This window comes from Falco punctatus (genome assembly GCF_963210335.1).
Source record: "Falco punctatus genome assembly, chromosome: 8".
Classification (NCBI taxonomy): Eukaryota; Metazoa; Chordata; class Aves; order Falconiformes; family Falconidae; genus Falco; species Falco punctatus.
The window spans coordinates 41,924,391-41,950,535 of record NC_137588.1 but is presented as its reverse complement, the minus strand read 5'-3'; the positions used below and the strand labels follow the sequence as shown (position 1 = coordinate 41,950,535).

At 48.0% G+C, this 26,145-nt stretch overlaps 1 protein-coding gene across 6 annotated transcripts in view; it reads right to left on the bottom strand.

Annotated features, from left to right (window-relative positions):
- Positions 1-26,145, bottom strand: part of FMNL2 (formin like 2) — a 151,613-nt gene that overhangs the window by 51,471 nt on the left and 73,997 nt on the right. For 5 of the 6 annotated variants that reach the window (XM_080400058.1, XM_080400060.1, XM_080400061.1 and 2 more), the window contains exons 2-6: positions 20,360-20,443; positions 10,418-10,498; positions 6,942-7,018; positions 4,820-4,903; positions 3,026-3,178 (exon numbers count right to left, since the gene is read on the bottom strand). In XM_080400058.1, the coding sequence (XP_080256184.1) occupies positions 3,026-3,178; positions 4,820-4,903; positions 6,942-7,018; positions 10,418-10,498; positions 20,360-20,443 (479 nt within the window). Of the gene's footprint in view, positions 1-1,485; positions 2,972-3,025; positions 3,179-4,819; positions 4,904-6,941; positions 7,019-10,417; positions 10,499-20,359; positions 20,444-26,145 lie in introns of those variants that run through there. The other variant, XM_080400063.1, reaches the window with a different exon arrangement.

Here is a 26,145-nt window from a genome sequence, read left to right as displayed (position 1 = left end):
GGCATGGTTTAGCACTACTAAAAAGAGCTACGGGAAGCCGGTTAAAGTCACAATTAGAAATGGATAGCCTTAGCCACGTAGACGAAGAGACAGAAAGCCTCCATGCCCACGTCACTGCTGGGCGAGCTCACACCGCAGCCAGCTCGCCCTGGCTGCTGCAAGGGAGCTGCTCACGACAACAGTCGCATCATTTGCAAGTGCACAAGGGGTATAACCCTCCAGTACTTCCTAGTGTTGCTTTGTGCTTATCTCCTCTTCCTCTTGCTATAATTAAATGTGCACAGCACACGTCAGCTGCAACCATACAGGGTTCTGAGGGCTACAGCAGGTTTTGCTGTTGTTGAACCCCGAGGACAGGCAGGAGAGCGGGTGCCCCAACACTGCTGTATGCCTGTACGTACCAACAGCGAGCAAAAACGGTGTCAAAGCTGGCACGAAACAACTGTCTCCCCAAACCTTCTTGCTGTTTTAATTAAAAGGAATCCAGGCCAAATCTGTTCTCATTTTTCATACTGCTATGGCATTGCAGGGATGAGTCCAGCTCCTGCATTTTAAATTACCCTGTTAAGATTGTCAGCCTTCTATTTTTCATCCAAGAGGGAGGACCACTTCTTCCTTCCTCTCCGTTTGAATGTTTTCATAACGAAGACAGAAGAGGAGCTTCCACACTCAAGAACCCACGGCCCAGGTCTCTGCATGTCCCAGGCACGTTGTCTACCCAGCCCCGCAGCAGAAACCTCCTGGTTTTGCCCAGAAATGCCCTCCTGCAAACCCTCCTCGTCTGACGAGGGCCCAGCCTGTTCTCAAGAAAAAGCTTCTGCTTCAGTTAACTAGTGTTTGCTAATTACAGGAAAAAACTCTTCTTAAAAACTTCCCACCTACCTTTAGGTTTTACTTTTTTTTAAAACACACAGTCCCCCCAGCTATTGAAAAAACAGATTTTAAAACACAGATATTTTCTTTTTTTTCAAGAAACACAACCTAAAGATGCTAGTTCAACATGTGTTGGACAGTTTCTGCCCAAGCTGCCCCAGCACACAGACGGCTCTGCGGGCAGGAGGGGACGACTTGGCTGACAAACGCTGTGCTAGGTTACACTTCTGCGCCAGTTTTGCATATGAGCGAAGCCTCTATTTGTAATAAAAAAGATGAGATAACACGGCCAATGACTAAGGGCTCCATGTCTTAGGTCTGAAACTAACAATATTATTTGCAATATGATAAAGAAAACTAGTACCTTGTTTCAAAGTGAAACACATCTTATTTTCTTTTAGAAAATCCCACTCTACGGAAGCAAACTACGCTTTGAAGTTATAATGTGATAACCACGCATCTTGGAGACTGAAACCTGCCCCTGATGCTCAGGTGGCTGCTTTACCAAGACGCAGGGTTACCAGATTATAAGGCATGGGGAACAGTGCTAGCCACGCAGCTCCCATGCCCTGCATAGCCCGTGCTGCGTGTAACCTTGCACCTGGGACTTACGAGATTTTCCGGCTCGAAGCCTCATCAGCAGAGCGCAAAGTGAAGCTGCTCCAGAGGCAGTTGGCTGAAAAGCAGCTCTGGCAGCGTTTGAACTGAAGTTGCTCAGGCAGAGAAACCGATCTGATGGTATGCGAAAGGCAGATGAGAGCAGAGGAGGGAAGGATGCGAGAGAGAGAATTGGAGAAGAGCGTTTGAAAGAGGGAGGGGAATGAAGGATGCAAGGAAGGGGACGTTGAAATGGAAAATAAAAAAAGGTAAGGAATAAAGAGGGATGTGAAAAAGGATGGAAGGAAATGAAGAGAAAAAAATGTAAGAGACATGTAATGTATACCTGACTTACGTACTTCTAGTGTGACTTAATCACAAGCATGCTTCCCAAAGACAGAGCAGAGTAAGACATCCTCCTGCAAGCACAAGACTCTACCATTTCTCTGTCACAGTAATCAAAGAAAACCAAAATGACTAAGAACACCTTTGCAACATTCAAAAGTTTAAAAATCAACTGGTCAAGTGATTTTGCTGCACTCCAGAGCTTGTATTTCTTTACCAGAACTGTGTGTCTGACTCTTCCTCTCCACTGTCTGGCGTCTGTGTGCTACGTCTCCCAGGTACCACATCCACTACCAGCTGTGGGTGGAAGGCACTCAACATCAGTGAAGAGCCAACATTACCATTGACTGGCAAACCAATGCTGAACCTTTGCTGGAAGACGTGGGAAAAAGCTGCAGGTCCTCACTGGCTCCATCTTTTTTGGACTCTTCTATGCTCACAGTATGATGTAACAAAACTCCATAAAAGCTCCCCAAAAAAGTCAAAAAGCATTTGAAATGCTGAGTTGCACCCCTGGGTAATGGGACTGCTAGTCTGAAGCTAGTGTTCAGTATGTTTTAGAATAGCAAAACATCAAAGGAATGTTACAGAGCTGACAGCCATTCAGTCCTGGGAAGTGATCCTGCCTTTTCCACAAACTAAAAAAAAAAAAAAAAAAATCCCAGTATTTGGAAAGAGATACTTCATAGTCAAGCCTAGGGTGGTGCTGGAATTAACAGCAGGTTTGAAGAATGGAAGTGGCCTTTCAAAAAAAAAAAAAAAATATATATCTTGTTCACAGCAGCATGGAAGGAATGTGCTGTTAGAAGAGAGCTTTTTGGATGAGACACCAGATCGGAGCCCCAGGCTGGCTGGGGCCATGGAAACCTTGAGAGAGGTTTTGGAGAAGAGGTACTGCTTCCTCTGTGCAAGCTACGTTGTACCTGATGGAAACGTATCGCGCATCCTTAGATCACTCTGCCATTGGAAAGGGAGGCAGAGTTATTCTTGTCTCTTCCTCAACTGCTGTGTAACGCTGCCCCACATTACTAGCTGAGCGCTTCTTTCCACCTCAAAACCATCAGTACAATGACACATCTCCTACATATGCCAAGCCTATACTGTGAAAAGAGGGAAGATGAAAAACATCCTAATTGGAAAACCAGACTGACTCTTCTCACTGGGGCACTCGCTGTTTGCAGGTCACCCACTGCCCGATTAAGCACCTTACCGTAAAGTCGAGTGTCTGCCAGAGCGGGAAATGCTGTTGCCAACTGGTGAGGGTAAATTACTGCCTCTGTGCAAGTCCTCAATAGATCTGCTCCAAGGTTTGGACTTATCCATCGAGTTTTCCACATTGTTCTCCAAACTTTCAAAGTCAAATCTGGAAAAAAAATAGAAATTCCAATGCTGGGTTAGACAGAAAAGATACACAGAGCATCTTCCTTCCTGTCCAACACCTGCAGGTTTTAGTAGGTCCCAAAAGATTACAAAAAGAAAGGAAGAAAGCAAGCCAGGCTAACCTCCCTTCGCTCAGCGCCAGCAGCAAACGCACAGCGCAGCAAATCCAGACCTGGGCAAAGGCAGCAGCAAACCACACAAGCATACCAGCTCAGAAGGACCAAACAGCTAAGCATTCTACTTCAGTGTAAAATAAATACATTGGCCACTTTGCCCTGCCTTGAAGGAAAGAGTGGGGATGCTTAAAGCTGGCTCCATTTTATTTCAACTCATCAATGTGTTATGAGTACTAATTCAGTTTCCTCCATCAATACGTGACCAAGTATTTGCACCTCCTTGTGGGCCCCCATCGATCTCCCAGCGTATGTAATATATTTCCATGATCATTACAGATTTTCTTTTAATTTCTGACTCGTTGCCCATCGTACTGCTATTTCAAGCAAAATTGCTTGTTCCCTTTACAGCTTTTGAGGTTATTACTCATGTTTACCATGTCAGAGAGGGGAAAAACCCAGCAAGTTAACTTGCGTACATTTGTATAATTTTAGGAAGAAAGTCTTTATACAAACACTTCCCTTTGCTGTGCAGTTTTTTCCAGCATTACTAACATTTTAAACCATACAATTTTCCTTCATTAATTTTACTGCAACGTCACCAAAAATCTTTTTTCTGTGTAATGACATATATACATCTGATGGCACCTTTTCTAAAAATAGAATCTCAACTCCAGTCAGCTTGGCTTCCTAATTACAGCACTACTCTTAACCTACCCCTTCTTTTCATATACACATATACAAACATCTACTGCTACCGTATCTTGAATGAAAGCCAGTGGATGTACGAAACCAGATCCTCAGCTGAACATCTACATCAAATTGTGTGATATAACTACTAATGAAAGCTGGGGGTTTCTCCTGATTTATTTTAATAAAATACATTTAATGATTTATTACCTAAATGACTAAATCTGATTTCCAACTAACCCCATATCAAGAATTGAAAAACCTTGTTTTGTATCTTCCCAACACACAGAATCACTTCGAAATTCCTACTGTTGTCTCGCAGTGCATGTACTGCATGGGATGCCAACAACGTTGCTTGCCAGGAGCCTTGTGAGAAGTGGTTTGTGTACGGAAGTTGCTTTGAACAGGGTAGGCAGTATTATAATGCCTCAGGGTAGGGCACTAGTCACTACTGCAAACCTATTTCTAAGCAAGCCTGCATGCTTCCAGATATTTGTGGAATGCTTTTTGCACTGTACCCCTAAGATGGTCAGTGGCCAAAGCCAAAATCATGTCAGTACAGTCTTAGAGATAAATAATCTCAAGGCTTAAACTTAGGCTTTTCTTCCTCCGAAAAATGTTACAATGCAATAGTTTTGGACTTTAGTATCTCCTCTGCTCTAAGGTACACGCATAGTTCTGCACCAAGCTGCCAGCAGGAAAGCTCTGCTGCAGGAAAAGCTGAGCATCTGCCCTGGCATCTCCCCCTCCTGTTCTGCAGAGGTGGCAGGATTCTTGCTCGGCCTTGCAAGCCCAGAGAGGACCAGGCATGTCTTACTTACGTGACCGCATACTGTGCAAACGACAAGTACTCCACCAGCACATCCAGGCCTTTGTTTTCTTCATTCAGGAACTCCCTGACCCATCTGTTAGAAAAATCATTAGACATCAGAGCATTTCGTGGGCTGTGCACAGTTACTGGAATTCTTGTCAGATAAACTAGAGATCGATCCAGCGTGGGAAAGGCAGCACTGCAGCAAAACCGTGCTTTGTCAGGAAAAGAGAACTTTTTTAAAATGCCCTTTATTATTTAGAGACATTTAAAACAGTCCTTTAGAGGACTTTACACATGTACTGAAATGAGCTTTTTTGCAGCACTGTGATGGCGGGGGGCGGGGAAGCATAAAAACCCCTATGACCGCTCTGCATTGCTCAGAAACAGCTAGATACTTGCTCTTCTAAGTACGGAGCTCCAGAGTTGGCAAGTGCCTTCCCCACTTTCCTCTTCTTGCTGCAAGAGGGCCACAGATGCACTGGGGAGCTCAGCTGCCGCCTGGCTTCACTGGACACCCAGGCTCACCTCCCCTCTGGCCCACGCTGCTGTGCAAACCACCAAGCAGGGGTTACAGCTGCCTTTGAACGCAGGAGTCGCAGGGACCTGGTTTATCTTTTATCACATCCTGATCAGCAGCAGTCTTTAAAAGCATCTAGACAGCACACCAGCGAAAGAGTCATCTGCCATCCGGGACATACACAGTAATATTGCCTTCTCTTTTTAAAAGGCATTAACCTTTTACTGTGAATTTTGGCTCCCGAGAGTTATGCAAAATAATCTGCAGTTCAGAAAAGTCTGTTATCTTCCAAAGCTTTCAGAAACTTGAAAATGCCAAGTTTGAAAATCCAGCTATCTGGGGGCAAACCCAGGTGAGCAAGGAGCCCGAGCACAGCCCCAGCTGCGCTCTCCTCCGAACCCCAGCCGGGGCAGCCGAGCCCCCCGGGGTGGGTTAGGTGCCCCTGGACGGAGCGGGGAGCTGGGCAGGGAGCTCTGCCTCCAGGGCCACGCAGCTACGGATCCCCGGTCTCAGCAGACCGGGAATTCGTTCCCTCCAAGTGATTCTAGTCTTCAGGCCTGAAATATTTCACTGTTTACCTGCTAAAATAAACAGCCCGGTATTTTTATAAAACACATTTCGAAACACATCTTTCAGCTAAGTGAACCAAATAAACAAACACTGGTCTTGTCAGCCTCTTTTATTTATCTGGTGCAGCATTACGGTTCCTTCTGCACACCCACGAGCCACCATAAATCTGCAGAACGTCACACTTCAGATGCCCTCAGTCTCTGGTGAGGAATCCTTTGTGTTGGAAAATGAGACAAAATATAGCAGGGGTGTGGGAGAAGTCTGTTGTTAAGTACTTGCACCGGTGCAGCTTGCGGGAGGGTGCCCTGCCATCATGCAGGCCGTGCTGGGCAGCCAGCTCCCACCGGGAGAGTACAGCTGTTCCTCCCACTGTTTAAAACACCCTCGTTTACCTCAAAATAAAAGCAACATCCTGTAAAATCACTGTAACTGAGCTGGACGCAGTGTGTGATCATGAAACACAATGCTGAAGAAATCTTCCTGGCTGATGCGCCAGTGCTGAACTGCCTTCTGGGCCCAAGACCCAAGGCAGAGAGGCGAGACCGGTGAGAAACGCCGGTGGGAACAGCATGTTCGATAAAAAACTAAGTATCTGGCGATTCTTTTACTTTTACTATTTGAGAGGAATTTTCTGCATTGTGAAAGTAAAATCCTGGTACCGTTACTCACATGATGCACTGCATCATGTTAAAGCTATAAAGCAGCATGGGAGTTTTTTTATATATGCATTTATAGCTGCAATGCTATTATTATTCTAGACACAATCATGCTCACTCCTGCTTTGACTGACTTAGGGTGAAGCAGAAGTTGACTGCAATTTTTTTGCAGCCTTCACAGAAATGTGGATGAACCCTATCACGGAAGGATTAAAGCTGAATTATTCTCCTGAGATGCCCAGCTATCCCTTAACTAAGCCCTTCAGGCTTTAACAATCAATCAAGTGGTATCACTGCTTGACATGCAAAGAGATATTTTCTCAAAGACATCCATCAGTAGATGTAAAAAATAATACCTTAGACTAGAAAACATCAAAAATTCTTACCCAATGTGATTTGTTCTTAAAGAAATTTCCAGTTCTCGGAGTACTTGAGTAGACTCTTGGACTCGTCTTCTGAATTTCTGTAATTGAGGGAGCAGGCAAAAATAACAATTAGACTCATGTGATGCCTTAAAAATATCATCTCACACAGCGCTGACTGAATAAATAAAACATTAAGGTAAACTGAGAACCCCTCTAAATCCTGAGGAATGCCACAACAGTCCAGCAGTCAACAAAAACAAGCGCAGAAAAATAACTTCTGCTCCCATGCACATTTTTGAGTTTTCCAGGATTAAGAAAATTAAAAGCCTGTAGATAAATAAACATTTATTTACAATACAAGCTTTGTTTTAGTATCAAACTCTCCATTGAAAACTACAGCGTTTGGGCTTCAGTCTCAGGCTGGTGCTCTAATCTTGCTTTTGTGACTTTACAGCCATACCAAAATACCTGCCACAATTTCTGTCTAATTAGCAAATCTGTGGGTGTGAGCCAATAGTGAAACACATGTGCTGCCATCTGCATGCTTTAATAATTTGTGCATGCTAACATGTATCTGCAAAATTAGATGCTGGGAAAAGGCCATAAAATGGCAGAAGTAAAACACTGCTGTGGAAAGGAGGTGAGGTTTTGTGCCATCTCCACAGGGGAGGAGAAAGTGCAACCTGGCAAGACCTGAGTGGAACGCAGCAAGAGCCGCACTGCATGGCTCAAAACAGGCACGGGGCATGGCAGAAGACCTCTAAATGCACGCTGACTCATCATGAGTTGAGTCAAGCAGCTCCTCTCCATCACCTTCGGTGTGCCGAGGGAGTGAGCCAGCAGTGCCGCTGACTCTCCCAGCCAGGAAAGCCTGCCTGGTGCCCCTGCCCATGGAAATGGACTAAAACAGACGGATAAACTCTTCTGGAGCAGTTGTTTTGGTAACTTCTCCTTTGTAAACAAGGTAAAAGAAGTGGATGGACAATGATGACCATCCTGGAATTGCAGTACTTAACTGGGCTGGTCACCAGTTATCACACACAGACCTGATGTGTTTGGAAGGGGCTCACACATGCTTGGGACACAAGCCACACTGCTGCAAGTAGGACCGTGCTCTGAACACTAGGGAAAAAAGGGGTTGTTCTCAGTGCACCACAATAAACCCACAGTAAAACCAAGGGGACTACTTGGCAGTTAATGATGCTCACGAGTTAATTTATTGAGGTGAAGATGAGGAAAGGATAGGATTTACCTTGCCTTGCTGACCTACGTGAAAATTAGAGCTACCCTTTTCAGCAGGGTTTCATCGCATGCTAGTTAGCACCACTGGCTTACTTGAGCTAAGACTAAATCCCAGCTCAGAAAGCCTCTGGGAGACTGAAATAGATGCCTCGCTGTAAAGTTCTAGTAGACAAGGCACTACGAATTTCCACTTTGAACTAGCTAGTTGGGATCAGACATACAGCTTCCTGGAGCTCCATCAATTAGCTCAGAGTACAAAATCACAGCGCCTTCTCTCCCAAGAGAGTTTACACAATATAAAAACTCACCTCTCTAGAAGTAAAGGTAAAATATTCAAGCAGCAAGAGGGAGACAGGGGACTGGGGTGGGAGGGCAGGGCAGAAACAGGCAGGAGGCTGCCAGGTGCCCCACGCGGGGCTGCCGTGCCCACCAAGGGCAGGCTGCTCTCTGCAACCACGGCAGAGAGCTACGAACCGGCTCCCCGCTGCACCGGGCTCTAGCAGCCACCAAACTGCCATGCCTTTAAAAATGTGTCATGTCAACACTTCCATTTTCCCATTTCAAAATTCAGCTCAGATGAAAAGCAACTGTTTTCTCGGGATGAGCCATTGCAACCCCCATGACAAGCTGAAACATGCATGTTGCAGCAGCGTTTAGAGCCGCATTCTCTTGGCCGCGCCGGGGACCATCAGCCAAAACGCTGACACCACCTCAGCTACAGCAATAATCCCGGTAAGACCAGCTCTCCCCGTGACACCACACGGCCATGCAGAGCCCATGCATAAATCTTTCCACCTCACAGCCCAGGCTGAGGAAAGGCTGCTGGTGACACAGAATAACGCAACAAAAGAGAGGAACTCAATGGAGTTATTTTTAGGCTCCTTTGGTTTTGTCATTTGTCATGGGACTCTTATAGTGGTATTAGGATAAGAAAGGCTTCAATGTGTGCCCACGGAGCAACCACAGAGCAAAGCCAAACACTAAACGCATTTCAAAAACCCTTCAGGAGAAAAAACACAAAGACCCTGTTCACCATTTTTTGAAAAAAAAAGAAAACCAAAAAACTATAATCAGCTACAGGCAAATTTAAAGGTTTCCTACTAAATGGTTTCCTATCCCTTGTCAGAGCCCCCAACAAGAGAAGCACTGTCAGAAGACATTACTGCAGCCTTGAAGACAGGAGCGAGCGCCGGCGCGCGGCAGGCACAGGGTACCCAGTGTTTGCCCCTCACCTTCTGCGGGGCCGGAGGTGCCCCAGCCTGGAAGCCCACTCCCAGGATATGTATGCATTTTACCGCAGGGCACCAACCTCAGCTCATTGTATGGCAACACAAAGCGGCAATTGTTGAGGACGAGGCAGAGGAAGTCAATGGCAGGATCTGCTATGCTCTCGCTGCCTTTTTGGAGGGTTTTAGGGTTTTTATAAAGGCTATTACAACTATCAACACAGGATATACGCTGATATCCAAAGCGGTTAAATACCAAAGGTTCAGCGATGGTCCTCTAAATGGGATGTAGGTTTACTGTTATTCTAAAATCCTGGAGGCTATCACTAAGCCCCTGACAGCGGTGCAGAGATATCAGAACCAGCCACAAAGAGATCCCAGCACAGAAGCCACATTCAGGGATGCACGGAGTTCACATGAAAGGCCAAGTAAAGTGCCTGAATCTTTCAGGAGTGATCATCAAACTGTTTTGGACAAAAGAATATGTGGAAGTATGGATGAAGCTCTGCCACGTAAATACACCCCAGGTTACATCTTTACTTCACAGACCTGAAACTTCAGATGAGACTGCAAGCGATACGTGAGCCGTGCCAGCTGTGCTGAGCTTCTGTCACACACAAGCCCAGAGAAAAGGACTCGAAACTTCAACATCCCCTTCAGACGGGTGAGAAAAGGGCCGTTCCACAGAGCTTTTATTCACCACCAGCACTGCCCACATGAAAAGTCAGACCTAGAGTACAGCTCAGTGGTAATTTGTCAGACTGTTTACTAATGCTAAAGTTATTAAAACAAGTTGGTTTGTGTCAGATGGTCCTTTTCTTTGCAACATCTGTTCTCCTTTCTCAGCTGCAAAAACTGCAGCATCTGTTCAATTTCTCTTTGCTCCTCTCTGCCGTTTGTTACATCTCCGAGATTCTTCTCAGAGACTTTTATGTGGCCTTTTACACAAAGGCAGGAAGGAACTCAGATCCCAGGACCATCCTCGCCAAGGAACGAGGGATGGGCGAGAGGAAACAGGACACTCCTCACCTTCCTGGTTACAGCTGGGTCCAGATAGCCCTTCAACTTCTGGATGTATGTATGTGGAGGATTCTTCACTTGAAACCTTTCCTGCAAAGGAGACAAGAATAAACATCAGCCATTTTATACCATCTGCTCTATTTACTTACTATATATATAAAATGCATGCAACGCATACATATTTAAACAGTATATATTTATAATATAGTTTTGTATGTACTTACAACATTCGTAAGTATATAATTTTTGCATATACAATATGCATGCAAATAAAATATATTTACATGCATCTTGATAGTCTGAAATTCTGTATTTATATAGGATGCATAAAAACATACCTTACACATTCAATGACATTTCTGAACTTCAGTTATACACATAAACACACACATCTGAAATAACAGGGTTCTGCTAGCCAGGAGTACTGAAAGATAAGCATTAGAAGAGCAGACATGTGTCTCTGTTTGATTGAAAGCCATCACTGCAAAAGCCAAGACACCTTTTTTATCACTTGGAACAAGCCTACAAACACACTGTGAGGTCTAGTCATGGCAGAAGTCTCAACCCTTCACTGTTCAGATTCCAGAAAATCGAATGCAAGAGGAGTATGTTAGCAATAAACAAGCAATATTTTAACTCCCTGATATTAAACTGGATTGCCTTTGTAAGTGGCTCACCAGCTCCTCGCCCAACCCTTACTGCAGGTTCCCATTTCCAGGACACAGCATGCACCAGGCTGGCCAGCTCTCCTGGCAGTAACGACACAGACTTCATCACCAGCCCTACCCAGCCACCACACAGGAGGGCTCGTTCATTCTACATAAATACACTCAATCACAGCAGCATCCCGCTTCCTACGTCAACACAGTGCTTGAGCACTGTCACACTCATCGTGCCTTGGGATCAGCTCCCCACACCATTTCTGCCAGCACCACTTGCATGGGGAGCACGGCAGTGGCTGAGCTTGTCCCACGCACCCACAGCCCCCAGAAATTCGGGGGTTTCCTTCCACACCCTTGTCACACAAGGGCTGAGCTAAGGGATCTCCAGCATGGTGGGAAGTGAGCCAACAAATGCCACCGAGGCCACCATTCCACTTACCAAGGGAAATTATGGACCAAATTTGGACTCTGATCAACCTCAGGACACAGAGGAAGGCAAGTTGCCTGCAATTGTGGGCTTTACCCATGTAAAACATTTCATTACCCGTGCCTGCTTTCCTGCTTTACCTCATACACCAGCAGTGTGCCTGATTTCCCTTCCCCATCTCACTCACCTGCTGCTAGTCCAGTGCCAAGAAATTCCTACCTGCCTCTGAGACTCATTTCTCACCAAAGGCTTCCCAACACTAACCTTACAGCAGACACTTGATCTGCAATCCAGCATCAACCACATTCAAAACTGAATTCAAGATTCTGATGACAAGTACAAGGTCTGCTTGTACTCTGAGAGCTGCATGGTTTTTGTTTGCTTTACCAGTTGCACGGCCAGCTTGAAATTTATCCTACAAAAGCTGCTGTGAAACACGAGTTGTTCTGCGAGGAGCACGCTGTGTCCAAACCTGTTAAGAGCATTACCAAAAGTTCTGATACTATTTGTATCTTGGAAGAATTTTAAACTATTCTACCCTTTCCCTTGAGGAAAGATCTCGTAACAATTTCCTCCTGAAATTTTGCATTTTATAACTGATATGTGAAACCTCCCTTTATTAGGTCAGGATGCAATTTTGACTACATTATCTGAAAGTTATTTCATAATGAACAGGACACCGCTGCCCAGTTACCAGAATGTACTGTCTGCGGAGCACCAAAAGTTGTTCCTGTTATTATCTTGTGCTTGCTGTAAAAAAAGTAATTCATCATGGTCAGCAGGAAAAAATGAACTAAGTCGTCTGTGGTGCATCAGCCCCGGGCGAGAGCTCTGTAAGACAGAGAGCAGACGTTTCTTTCCTCTTTTACAACCGGATATTTTTTTCCATGCACCTTCACATTTATGGGCCAAACACAATCCTGGAATTGGCATTTCCTTTTTAGCTAAAAGCCAGCTCAGAAAATGCAAAGGTCTTTGCTGCCAGCTGCTCTCTGGCCACAGCGACAGCAGCGGTGCCTGTCCCACCCCAGCCCCCCCAGCACCGTGCCCACCGCCATGGCCACCTCTCAGCTCTGCAGCCACGGATGCTTGGAACCATCTCACCTCCGCTGGCCCCCGTGGGTCTGACAGTCCCTTTCATGCCCCTGTAGTTAAATCTGCTGCTAACTGGAACTGCTGCTGGTACGCTGGGAAAGACAGCTGCACAAGGCAGATGCATGGGGCGACGGACGGGTTTGGGAACAATGTGCCAGGGCTCCATCACCCAGCTCCACCGGCACAAGCAGAAACCACCTGTCGCATCCCAAGAGGTGCGCAACGTTCAGGCCTATCATCCAAATCTCTGGAAAATGGGAGCAGGAACACCCACAAGTATTGACAGGGGCTTTAAAGGAAATAGAAAAATTAAAAAATACAGACACATAAAATAAATCAGTCACAAGAATGTCAGTATAGAAGGTACCCTAACTGCTTGCTTAATTTTGGCACTTTTTACAGGACACCGTTAGGCCAGTTTCTCAGTCAGGCTTACGGCCCCCTCAGGATACTGGGGCTTTACAGTGGGCATAAGTATAAGTTATTTAGAAGTAATTTCCATCCATTAACCCATTTTAAAACATCTTTATGCTGGAAGACAGACAAAAAAGCACTCTGCTGTAAATGAGAATCTGGCCCATTGTAGACTAGTAAAGAGTTACCGAGGTATCTGAGCCTCGGAGACCACCACCGCTTCTCAGTTTTCCCCTCAACAGTTTTAGATCAGCTCCAGAGACATTACAGCGTTTGAATAACCCCATCTTCCTCTACAAAAAACCATGGAGGCAGAAGTGTTTCCACTGTGCCACTTGAGAACCATGTCCAAACATCAGTTTTTGCATCTCAAGGGATGGCACGAAGTGGCGGAGCACCAAGCTGAAGGTCGCTGGTGAAGAGCAGCGGGCAACGTGAGAGCAGCCCCGAGCAGCCTGCTCCTCCTGACGGCACGGTCCCAGGCTAACGAGGCTCCGCATTAGCTCTCCTATTTATTCCTCCCCTTTTCAGGGGTTCTTTCATGCGACCGTAGCTCTGCTGTGTTTAGCTTAATCTTCCAGAGAAGCTATTTTACTCTTATGGATTTATTTCTCTTACTAACTTATCAGCCATCATCTGCTGAAGTGACAGGAGCTTTTCCTAACTGCCAGTTTTAGTATCTTGAGTCTTCAAAATAAAATGCTTAAAGAGACTCAGTGAGCACATTTAGTAGTCTGCGATGCAGATATTCTTACGGTTTTGTTTGTTTTCTTAAAACCTAGCTGTAATTATGTATTTATGTAATAATCTCTACAGCAACTTCATTAAAAAATATGCTGCTCATTACTGTCTAGTGGAATTATTTGGGTTGAAGGAATTTAAAAACATTATCCATGAACAGGAGATACCAGCAATGCTCTTCTCTAAGCAGTGACCAAGAACCACTTGTGGTAAACATCTACTAGTCCTGGAAACATTTTTATAGCCCCTTAAAGTGTTTTCTCTGCTTTGGAAAGCCATGAGGGATTAGCCTTTAAAATTGCCCTTTCCTGGCTATGATTACTGTCTCAGTTCATCCTGCTTGGACTGGTTCGTGTTAGAGGCTGATGTGTCGCAAGCTGCGGGATCCAGGGCTCGGTGCTGTGCAGCAGCGGCAGCCCGAGGCTCGCCAACACCTCCGGGACACCCTGATCGCCTGCTTGTGGCTATCATCCTCCCACAGCCCCGGTCAGGGCTCCCACAGGGTGGAAGGCACAGCGCTGGCCAGCCCGGCGCGGCTGCAGCTGGTTCCTTTGCTTGCCACGAGCGCTGCGAGCGCCTGTGCAGGGTGGCCAGCCCAGCACCCTTCTCAAGGTCCTCTGCACCTTCGCGAGAGCATTTACTGCCCTGTAGAGACAAAGATGCTTCCCAGTTAATGGCAAGGCACAGCTGTTCACGCGTAATCCACTTGCCTTAGATACCGTAAATAACGAGTTAAAAAACATTGCTTCTTCCTGTCTGCTCCTCCTCTCCATTTTTGGCAATTCCCAGTTGTTCACTGGCCAAATCTGCTTTCAAAATATGAATTTATATGGCAAGGTTAATGCTATTTGAACAAGGAAGTTGGGGATTTTAACCACACACACATAGAGTTTAAAATTTGTATCTGAGCCTCCAAACTTTGCTGAGCAAAAACCATAAGCCAGTTGGTGACATCACAATTGGGACATGGTGGCTTCCCCTCCTAGTCATCCCAGGACTGGGCCATCCAGACACAACAAAGTTAGTAAATCCCAATGAAACCTATTTTATCTCCACTACATGACTTACAGAAGCACCAACACTATCTACAGCCCTAAAAGGAGAAAGGCACAGACAGCAATAACTCAACCCTGCCTTTGTCAGCCACCTAGAAAGCAAACTAACTTAATTTCCCAACGATAAAAGTCTCTTTCTTACTTGAAAAAATGCTGAGAAGTGACGCAGAGAAGCACATGCAAGGAGACCGGGGCAGTGGCATGTGGGAGCGGTGAGATGACCTGGTCCCCAGCACCTCCCTTCAGCGTAATAAATTATGAGAATTCAGGGAAAAATCTTGGACAGGGGAGCACGACACCATCTCTGTGCTTCTCTTACCAGCAGTCTCTGAAATTAGCACTTTCTTTTCTGATGCATACCAAAACCAAGGGGGCTGGGGGGCTTTACTTCAGCAGCCAAGAACTGCCAGATTTCTGCGTTTCCTCTTCCATGTGATCCTACAAAGAACTCAACACATCTCTTGTTCACTCCAATCTGGAAAACGTATTAATTCCGTAACCAGGAAATTGTGGCTTTTCCAGAGATACTTTGCTTTCAAAAACATTCAGGACATTTTCTGCATTAGTGACATATGTTATTATTATTATTATTACCCTCGCTAACTTGTTTCATTCTTAGGATTCATATATGTTAGGTAAGCACACAGTGCATCCAGCTTGTACCCAGGCATGTCAGAAGCCCCAGTGGGCAGGCAGTAACTGCAAGGAGTGCATAAAGCACACGCATGGTGAATGCTGGTGAAAGGAGGTAGACAAACAGGACTGGAGGCCAGCATCTTCTCATTCCCGAGCCACAAACACAACACAAACGTGGTGTGCATTTCCACCACCTGGTCCCATCCCACACAGACCTGGAGGCGGCCCCAGCAAGCCAGCCAGCCCACCAGCAGAACAGGATGCCACTTTTGTGTCTTACCATGGAAAGAAACGACAGCAGCGTTCATCTCTCTGCTAAATTTGGGGCTAGAGGGATCCATTCCCACCACTACTAATTTTCTGCCAAACCAGGTCACCAGCACTTCTGCAAGGGACCTGAGGCGTGACAGCAGCAGACGGTCCCTCCGAGGCTGGAGATGCTGACCCCTGCCCAGCCTCACACCGCTAAGCCTTGGATCCCTCATGCCCTGCACCTGTATCTCCAACTGCTCCATCACTCCCTGCCTGATTTTCCATGAGCCACCTCTCAGCACCAGCAAGTTAAGAGAAATGAAGCCGTAAGCGTCTCTACTGTTCAACTGCTCCTGAGTTCAGTAAAACACTGGATTTTCCAGCCTGTGTTTTACCGACAACAGGGGAGGTTCACTGGTATTCAAAACATATTTTTTTTTATGGAAAGGTTCTCAAAGCAGAGGTGTAAATGGCTATTGCAGCATGTCCAAAGATAAGGGAAATGCTTCGTTGTGTGTTGGCAAAAAAATCCAGCTCTCTGCTGCAACAGGGCCAACGGCACCACATGGTAACACGCAGTGTGAGGTGCCACTTTGCAATCACCACCTGTTCACCCCGTTTCTGAGGAGAGGTTTGGGGCTCACCTGAGATATTGGTGTCAAACAACAAATAGCACAGCATCCTCCCAAAACCTTGACCTTTGCTCAGTCCCATCCAGCAGCCACCGCCTGTTCCCTGCTTCATAAGCCATCTGCCGAGACCCGTGGGCAGCAAGCAGGAGGTCTGCCCGCAACCCCTGCTGCCCGCACCCCAACACCTTTAAAGTAACTCCCATCCCCAGCCCAAAGGACATGCAGGCATCTGCCGCGCTCCCTGGTGCCCTGGACTTTAAAGCAGCAGGTGCAGACTGCTGCGGCTCGTGCGGTTACGCTCTCAAGCAGTCCGTAGTGCACAATCTCAGAAAAAAAAACCCAAAATAATAACAATATCAAGAACCTGCTTCTCCCCAAGACCTGGTTTATGGAGGGATGGCGGGGCAGGCTGCATGCCATCTTCCCTTTGCAGAGCTTGAGGAACAGTGGCAGGGGAGGAAGGGGCACAGAAGCAAGCCTGGCTTAAAGGGCATGTGGCACATACTGCTGTGCACTGACCTCTTAAACAGAGCTTAGTCATTAACGGTTTCGCCTCGTTTAGAGGAGGATCTAACCACTAAAGTCAATGCTTGTTGAACTGAAATATAAGCGGACACCAGTCCAAGGGTCCCCTGTTGTTTCAGATGTTGTCCTTCTCCAGGTTATCCTGAATGCTGCCTAATTTTGACAGCCTTAACCTCACACCACCACATTTCTGTGTTGGGGCTCCTGCTCCACCAAAATGCTGACAAGCAGTGTGCCCAGGCAGCCTTCTCCTCCCAGGGCAACCACCCGGCTCTTCGGCAGAGCTGGGTTTCACCCAGAGCACCAGGAGGCTCGGAGACCAGCACAGCACAACCTTCTCATCTGGGGCTGTGTACCCGGCAGGGCCCGTATCTGCACATTCCTTAGTCACAAGCTGAAATAAACCCTAAAGCGGAAAGCAGTGCCCTGCCAACACCCCCCACGTGACCTAGCTTTAGGTGAAATTACCCCCAACATGGGCACGGAGGGGCCCGAGCCCCCTGGAAGCAAAGCTGAGGGGTGGCACAGGACCCCCAGCTGGGACACTGCTGGAGAAACCCATCGCCATCCCGGTGAGCTCCACGCTGGCCACCAGCCTGCTGGAGAAACCCACCGCCATCCCGGTGAGCTCCACGCTGGCCACCAGCCTGCTGGAGAAACCAACCGCCATCCCGGTGAGCTCCACGCTGGCCACCAGCCTGCTGGAGAAACCAACCGCCATCCCGGTGAGCTCCACGCTGGCCACCAGCCTCCACAACAGCTGGCACCTGCCTCCGCTTGGTGATCCATTGGGAAAGGGAGAGTTCTACAAACACCTCAGCACTGGTATTTTGGAGGTAAAGCACGCAACTTTCACCTTAGGCCTCTGGATTAGTTATTCCCCCCACACACACCTCCAGTGTCTCCAAAGGTGAGGACACCCTGATGCCCCTGCCACAATTTGCCATTAGAGGGCAATGAAGAACTTTGTAAGATGTCCCCAACCTCTTCCCTCCACCCATGCCCCCTTCGTAAAGCCTCATGGCACACAGCTGGACAGAGAGGCCCAGAGCACACCAAAAGGGTGGCTCACCATACCATAAAATGGTATCGTCTTCCCTGCCTGGATCCTGCCCAACGCTCACCCTCCAGATGACCACCGTTCGGCCATCTACAGGATGGGCAACAGGCTTTCCGGCTTTGCTCTTCTCCTCCTCCTCCTCGTACACCAAGCCAGAGAGGTAGGGAGCAAGGTTTCAGGCCACCAGCAGCAACGCCTAGATGACTTGCAAGGTTTATAGACAAAGGAGCAGAAAATACCATGAGGGATGAGTCCTCCACAACCAGCCCAGCAACCCTTACAATGATTCACTACACCATCCACAATCCTGCTTATGGCAGATTATTTATTATTATTATTATTATTATTAACGTTCTTGTTGTTACTATTATTACCATTGTCATCATGAGACTGATAGCTCTCCACTTCTGTTAATCCCACTTCTGCAAAAGTGAGAGTTCCTTTCGGGGCCTTAACTCTTTCCACTAATGTTCTCAAAATATTTCACAGACAAGCAGCCAGGATCTGCTTTACAGACTACTTAGAAAATACCATTTAAGAGCAACCTCTGGACACTTCTTCCTCTCAGGCAAAAGTTGAAAACCAGCACAGAAGGGTAAGAGCTAACTTCCTCAAGCTGTTACATTAATTTATATCTTCAGTCCTTCACTAAGCAAAAATGGGTGAAAACAGTGTAATGGGTGACACCAATAGAAAACAGCAGTCATAATTTGCATCCACACTAAAAATATACCTTTGGTACAAAATCTACTCCTGGAAGTACCTTCAACCATACACCATAATTATGCGGACAGGTATCGATATTTCACACCCCGTATGAATATTACGGTGCTTTCACAGACACTTGCTTCAGGTTGATCTAATTCAGAGAGGCTGGGCAAGCACCCACCAGGGATGCCAGGGCAGCTGCCACAGACACACAGCCCCTTACTGCCCAAGCATCCCCCCTCGGATGGCGGGACCCCGGAAGGGTGGCACACTGTCACCTCCCGTCCCTCTGGCATCCTCGCAGTGCTGGGCTCCGCAGTGCTGCACTGCTGCTCTGCCTACCCTCTCCAAGCGATGGGAAGCAGACTCATCCCAACCCGGGGGTGGACGCAGTGTTGTGCAAGGAGCTATTAAGATCCGTGATTACTCCAGATTGCAAATTTCCTTCCCTGGATTTCCATCTGCTCATCCCTCCTATCTCGCTGCAGAGTTCAGGAGTGAATCAGCAGCAGCTGCACGTTGCAAAGGGTGGATCAGCTCTGCAGCGGGAGTTTGCACATCGAGGCAGTGTTCAAAGTGCTTCTGCCTGCCCTGCTGCCAACTCGGTGCAAAGACAGCATGCGGGCTCCAGCACACAGCTCACACTTACACGTGCCTGCTCAGAGTTTGCATGCTCTAAGCAAACATCCATGAAACAGATCACTTACCATAGATTAAGCAATTTGTTCAGTGTCTCACTAAACTGAAACTTTAAATAGCTCAATGCTTTACATTCTCTGCACAGAAGACTCGTGGAAAAAAAACAAGTAAGTCTTTATTCAGCTTTACTTCAAGGTAGATGGATTTTACCACAGGCTCCACCCACTGTAATAGCTAAATAGGAAAAGTCCCACAAATCTATTTATCAGGATGCTCCTGACTTCACAGCATGACTGCACCTTCTGCCAAACTCTCATCCTGGTACCACTGTGTTTACATTTCAAGGGAACATCCTACTTTCTCAGTTCTGGATCAATTACTTTCCTTAGCGATTACTTTTGAAGTTTATGGCAGAACCTGATTTCACTGTTGGCTCGCAAATGCGCATCATACCTTTTGCATGCTTCACTTTCTCTAAATAATGCCATTTCTGTTCATTTGTCACAGCAGAGCCAACCTGTCAATTGTTCTATATTGCTGCCAAGTCTGCATGCCCGCAGCAGAGCTCATACACAAAAGATGCCCCAGCATCTGGTGCTGCTTAATCTGAGGTTGTTGTTCAGCCTCTGGACACAAAGAGGAGTTCAGGCTGCAGAATCATTCGCCTCTCCCTGAAGGCGACAGCTACCACCAACTGTGACAAGGGCTCATGATGTGGAAAGCCACTGGATTGAGACCATTTGTTCATGTTACATAGGTCAAGACAGACCAAACTCAAACCACTTGCTGAGAGGTGACTGAAGCTCAGTCTCTTTGAGCCTGCTGGGCAAAATAAGCAGCATTCACCACACAGAGGAAACGGGCACATGGGTGATGGTAACATCAGAGTGGAAATAAGTATCGCTCTGTGGCAAAAAAGGGGGTTTTGCAAGGTTTCTGTAAGTTGTTACCAATAACGGAGCATAAGACCAAAGACATGAGTGTCTGAAACTATTCAAATGCTCATCCTCTGCAAGGTCCCTTTCCAAGCCCAGGGACAGTGCTGATGAAACCCAGTTGGTGCTCTCAAGGAGATGTCTGCCAAAAGCCCTCCGGACCTCCTTACCTGGTCACAGATGAGCTCCCACTTCTTCTCATTGTCATACTGCCGCAGCAGCCGGGCTTTGTCAGGCGGCAAGTTCATCGCATTCTGCGGAGAAAGAAAAAACAAACATGAGGGACCACAGAGGGCTCAGGCTCCGGCGGAGTCAGGCATGAGCAAACCAAGGCAACGCGGCTGCGGTTGCTTTAATTGTTTTATGTGAATTCCTGTTGACAGGGTTATTCAGAAACATTCCTTTTAACAGTTGCTTTTGGCCCCAAAAGCACCAGTGAATCACACGGCACTGATGGGCAGGGCTCGGTGCTGGGCCATGCTGGGACGCAGGAGGAGGTGAGCGACTGGAGCTCAGGAGCAGCCACCTCCATCCAGAGGAGAGGATGGAGGACGGGGCTTCCCCATGCTGCCACAGCGCGGGAGCCACCGTCCAGCCCAGACGTGATGCACCACGTCCCCTCTTCCCTTTGCCTGCCCCCACCTGAGCACACTCGTAAGGGAAACACATACACACGCTGGGGACTACAGAAGGCCAGTTCTCTCCAAACAAAACCCTGAAACGCCATTTCTTATTATTTCAGCAGCAGGACACTATTCGGGTTTTTAAATATCACCCCATGCGACCTTATCTGGGTACCACAGATCCCGGAGGTAGGATTGCTGCTGCCCACTTGCACATGCAAACAGCACAATCCCAAGACTGTGAATGACAACCTGCAGTAACGAGTCAGAAGGCAGGGGAGAGGCAGCAATTAGACGATGCCTATCGTTCGCTGGCTCCTTTGATGTCAGTTGAGATATCTTTCCATGGGCAGTTGTCTGGGGTAGGGCGGCACAGGCTGGCTACTCGCTCCCTCGGCAGTGTTCCCAGGAGCCGTGTCTCTAAATGCACGGCATAACTGTCGTGCTTACACTCCTGGAGAACCCAGGAACGCCAAGAGCTTCACAAACACCAAGCCTGGAGAGCCTCCCTATCAGCCCTGCAAGGGTGAAGTGGCTGAATGAAAAACCTGCTGAGCACCTCTTGGTCTCCAGCACCTCTTGGGCCCTCCGGCCCGCATTCCCAGAGCAGCCCCAGTTATCCCCAGTTAACCCTTCAGGACCGCAGGCCTCCAGCAGCCCATCCCAGACTGCTGCCGGGATGGGAGCAAAGCGCCGGCCGGTCCCTGCGGCACTGCACCCCGCAGCGGGCCAGGCTGGTGCCGCGCACACCTCCTGTGCCAGCAGGCACTACCCTTCCACGCTTAGTTTTAAAAAAGCTGCGGGAGGCACAGAAAGAGGCCAGAACAAAGGCTGCTAAATAAGCCTGCAGTGAAGCAGTAATCAATAAATTGGTGTTTAGGAACCGAAACTCTGCTCTAGAAGCATACATCTTCACACGCTCTGCAACAGGCAGTTTTACAGATTTAGGTTGCCCTGGGGATCCTCAGGAACACTGCTGGACCCATGCTCTGCTACAGCTGGACTCACACAGCCCTCCTCTTCCTTGCTCAAACGAAGAGTAGGGATGCAGACAGCCCAAGCTGCCACAGACCCCAACAAGAGCATCTGTTACGATCAGCCCAGCCTGCTGCCACCCGAGACTGCTCACCCTGAACAGCACACTATAAAATCAAAATGCAAGTCCCCAGGCAGGGACCACAGGAGCCAAGGGCAACCCCTGTGCCAGGGATGGCGTGTGTGGCGCTGATGGGCACCACAACAACCAGGCGCGCTTTGGGGGGTGGGGGACTCCGAAGGCGAGCCAAGAGGTTGAGAGGCAGCGGCTGGCCACCAGCAGCAAAGCTTTCCAGCAGTTTCTGTGGCTGAGCGCTACATCCCCATCGCAAAGACAAGACTTTCCCCGCTCATATTCCAGCAGTTGGGTATAACGCAGGACCACCTTCCCCCACACCTCCCCAGGCCTTTCACGTCCCAGCTGCCTGGCTAACCGGCAGGCTAGGCTCCCAGCCCAGCCCTGGGAGCAGGCAGCTGTGGGGCTGGGGCTGCTCCAGCTGCAGCCACCTACCTTCCCCCCATGCCCGGAGGGAGCAGCCCCGCATGAGGCTTGCCACAGGGGTCCCCCTCACCCGAGGGCATCCCCGGGGCACTGGCACAATGCAGCTACCACCAAAAGCACTGGAGCACAGGCAGGAACAGCGATGCATGCCCTGAACACTGTCCTTCCACATCGTTGGTGTGACAGCAAATGCCTCTCCTTACCAGGAATACCGCAGACCCCCGAGGGACCCCTCTGGTGCAGCTGTACCTCCTGGTCCGTGCATGCCCACCGAGGGAGGCGAGGACAGCACGGGTCTCCAGCCGATCTCACTGTCTGCATGTCGCAGATGTATTTGCTATCATTCCACAAGACCTCATTCCCTCCATCCCAGCTGACGAGCGTCACCCATTCCTGGGGATCCCCTCCACCACCCTACTGCTGTGATGACTGCTCTTCCTAAAGCTTGTTTTCCATCAGATAACAAACGCTCTTCCTTTTGCTCATCTGTGCTGTCATGCTGACAGTATTTATAGGCTTTGATTGTATCTGCGCTTGGTTCTCCTCTCAGTCTCTCACCATATGCCTTATCAGTTTTACTCCTCATTTTAATGTACTTCTTGGTATTTTTCCTGGGGCTTCTTCAAGCACCATTCCTTACCTCTGAGAATACAAACATATTTCATAGCTACGCTAAATCTCAGCTGTAGGAAGAGCTTCACTGTTTACCTGCAATACACCCCTTGTCAAGCTCTAATCTCCTTATAGCTAATCAGCTTACCCAACCAGGCTGGCGCTCAGACAAGAAACCTGCACGGAAACCTTTGCAGAATTCAGTCATGGCAAGAGTTCAGTATGGATGAAAGCCTGAAACAGGGAAAACAAGACCCAGGCAGCAGGTTCCACTGATCTTGTTTCGAAATGAATTAAATCTGATCTCATTCCAAAATGTGAACTCCTCCACTCCACGACGGTTTGCTGCACACAACCATTTCATGTATTTCAACAATTACTGCAATCCACTTTGGATGCCCCCTGCCCTGGTCCAACAGGTAAAATTTTTTATGAATACATTGTGTGCGACCAGGTTCAAATGCCTGCATGTAAGCAGCGGATGATTTGTACCTACTCACTTCTCAATAAGAGATCTAAAGCACTTTTGAAACCTGCTTGTGCTCAAGCCCATTACCATGCTATGGACAGGACCCTCCACGGAGGCAAGCCACGGTGGGTCACCCCAGCACCCCCTCTAGTCCTTCCTTCGTCTCTTCTGGAAAGAACTGGGAAGGAAACTACTGCTTCTGCTGCCCCACTGGCCTCATCTCTCACGCAGTAAGAAGGGAATGCACTTGGACCAGGAGGGAATGCACTTGGACCAGGGCTTTTCACGCTGGCAGAGTCAGTTTGACATTAACTTTAATGTTTTATGCATAAATCAGTTTGAATGGCTTTCTTAGCAACTGGATCAAATTGCACTAGTTTACTGGAAACTACTGCAAGGTGTTCTCACTCACAACGGAGGCTCTCCGCTCAACGTGCAGGCTTATTTCTGCACTACACACACCTTTGTCCCCATCTACGAGACATCTGCTGAATCAGATCTCCTGAGCGTGGAGACTGTTTGCAAGGGGCAGGCAGCCATACATGGGGGAATGGCTTTAAGCTGACAGGGCAGATGTAGATTAGATGTTAGAAAAAATTCTCCCCCGTGAGGGCGGCGAGGCGGTGGGCCAGGCTGCCCAGAGCAGCTGTGGGTGCCCCATCCCTGGCAGTGCTCCAGGCCAGGCTGGATGGGGCTGGGAGCAGCCTGGGCTGGGGGGGTCCCTGCCCAGTGCAGGGGTGGGAACTGGGTGGGCTTTAAGGTCCCTCCCAACCCAAACCGTCCTGTGAGTCTGTGATCCCCCGGAGCTCCCTGTCCTTTGGCTCAGATCTCCTGCAGCCTCGAGGCCGGTGCCCCAAGACACCAGCCCCCACTCAGCGAACACCTTCATCAGGGCTGTACCAAATAACCCTTGTTTCTTTGTACAACATAACACAGGTGTAAATCATCCCTTCTCTAAAACCTGGACTAATGCTGTTCTTCAGTTGGTCTTACCCTTAACCATTCCCTGCTGGAAAACTACGTGTTATTTTTACTGAAATGGGAAGTAATATATTTTCTTTATATTTATGCATGGCACTATACCAATTGGCTTTCTGAAATCCAAGTGTACTATATCTAATTGCACAACCTTTAGCTGTTGCATCAGCAGCTATGGCAAAGGCGGCTACTGAATTGGCTGGCTTGACCCTACCAGTTGCAACAGTTTTGAGTCTAATCATAACCAACCAGAAGCACTAGCAGTCTGCATTTCTTGTTCTCTGTGAATCAGTGAAATGACTCACAAATGCCTCCTGGCCACTTCCAGCTCTTAACAGCTATGGGCTTCACACATACCGCTGTTATTTAGTGAACTACAGGTCTATGACCTGCGATTTCTCTTTCCATCTTTACCCTTATTAAGAGTTCATGCTTTGAAGGGCTTTGATAGCATAACTATCCCACTTCTGATACGATCTAAATCCCTGCTGTTGCCAGAAGGGATGGCCTCACTCTCTCCTCTCCCCCTGTGTCCCCAGCCAGGCTGTCCCTTACTGTCCCCTGTGTCACCACCAGCACTTACACAGCTGGAGGCCCTCTGCCAGCAGCACAGACTTCACCCAGCTCAGGAAGAGCTGAACCTTTACACTGCGTACTCACCTTCCAGTAGGGTCCCATCCCAGGCCATGAAAGACCAAATTTCTTTTAGTGGCAACAGCAATTGAAGCAGCCCCACTGTCTTGTGCCCCTCTGCATCCCCACACTGGCTGGCCCCATGCACATGCCTGTATGGCTTGTACTGAATGCGATCGAGCTTAAAATAATCATTTCTGGTCAAGTTATTTTTAATTCAAGTCAGTGTCATGAGTCTGACAAACTGCACAGTGGCACGAACTGAGAAGCTGCTGGGGCCGTGCCATGGCTCCCGTGCTGGACCGTGCAGTAGCCGTGGCACAACTTCCCTGCGTCTGGGGTTTTGCCTGTTGCACCTCATCACTACCCCAGGTCACAGAGCCCTGTGTAAAACACCGATGCCCACTGGTCCTGGCTGAGCATCTGTGCCCAGGTGAGCTCTGCAGCTCTGCTCCACTCCTCCCCGCGCCAGATTCACAGCCTTAGGAAATGAGTCCTACCTTCCTCACCATACCCCAGATTTCCATTACATCACACTGCTTCTAGGGCTGAAGAGAGGGAAAAAAAAAAAAACCAACAAACCTCTGGCACATCATTCTGCCTCGATGTCTGCAAGGCAGTAGGAAATTGGTGTGCACCGCCACTTTACAGCCTCCAAGTGAGGTTTCCGACTCCTCAGAAACACCTACAAACACACATCTGGAGCACTGCACTCAAAAGTAACTGCAGCTAGATCCTACCCAGCATTGTGCTGTCTGTGAGGGCTGGTTTCCAATCATATTTTGGCTCCAAAAACACATAACTTCTCTTTTTCCCCACAAATTCCTAAGTTATTCATGTCTACTGCTACGTGCCAAATAATATAGGTAAGGTTTCCATTCCGTTTGCTCTGGGTTGGCATTACAAACCTAGAACTTAAATTAATCACAGTAGCAGATGGAAAACTGGGGGAAATACTAGCAGACCTACAAAATATTAAATTGCTTAAGAGTTAAAAATAAAACCAACAGCGCATCAAGGAAATATATGTATTTTTAACCTATGAAACGAAGCCCAGCTCCATCCAAACTGGCAGCCCCGACCGTCTCCGAAGCACAGGGCCAG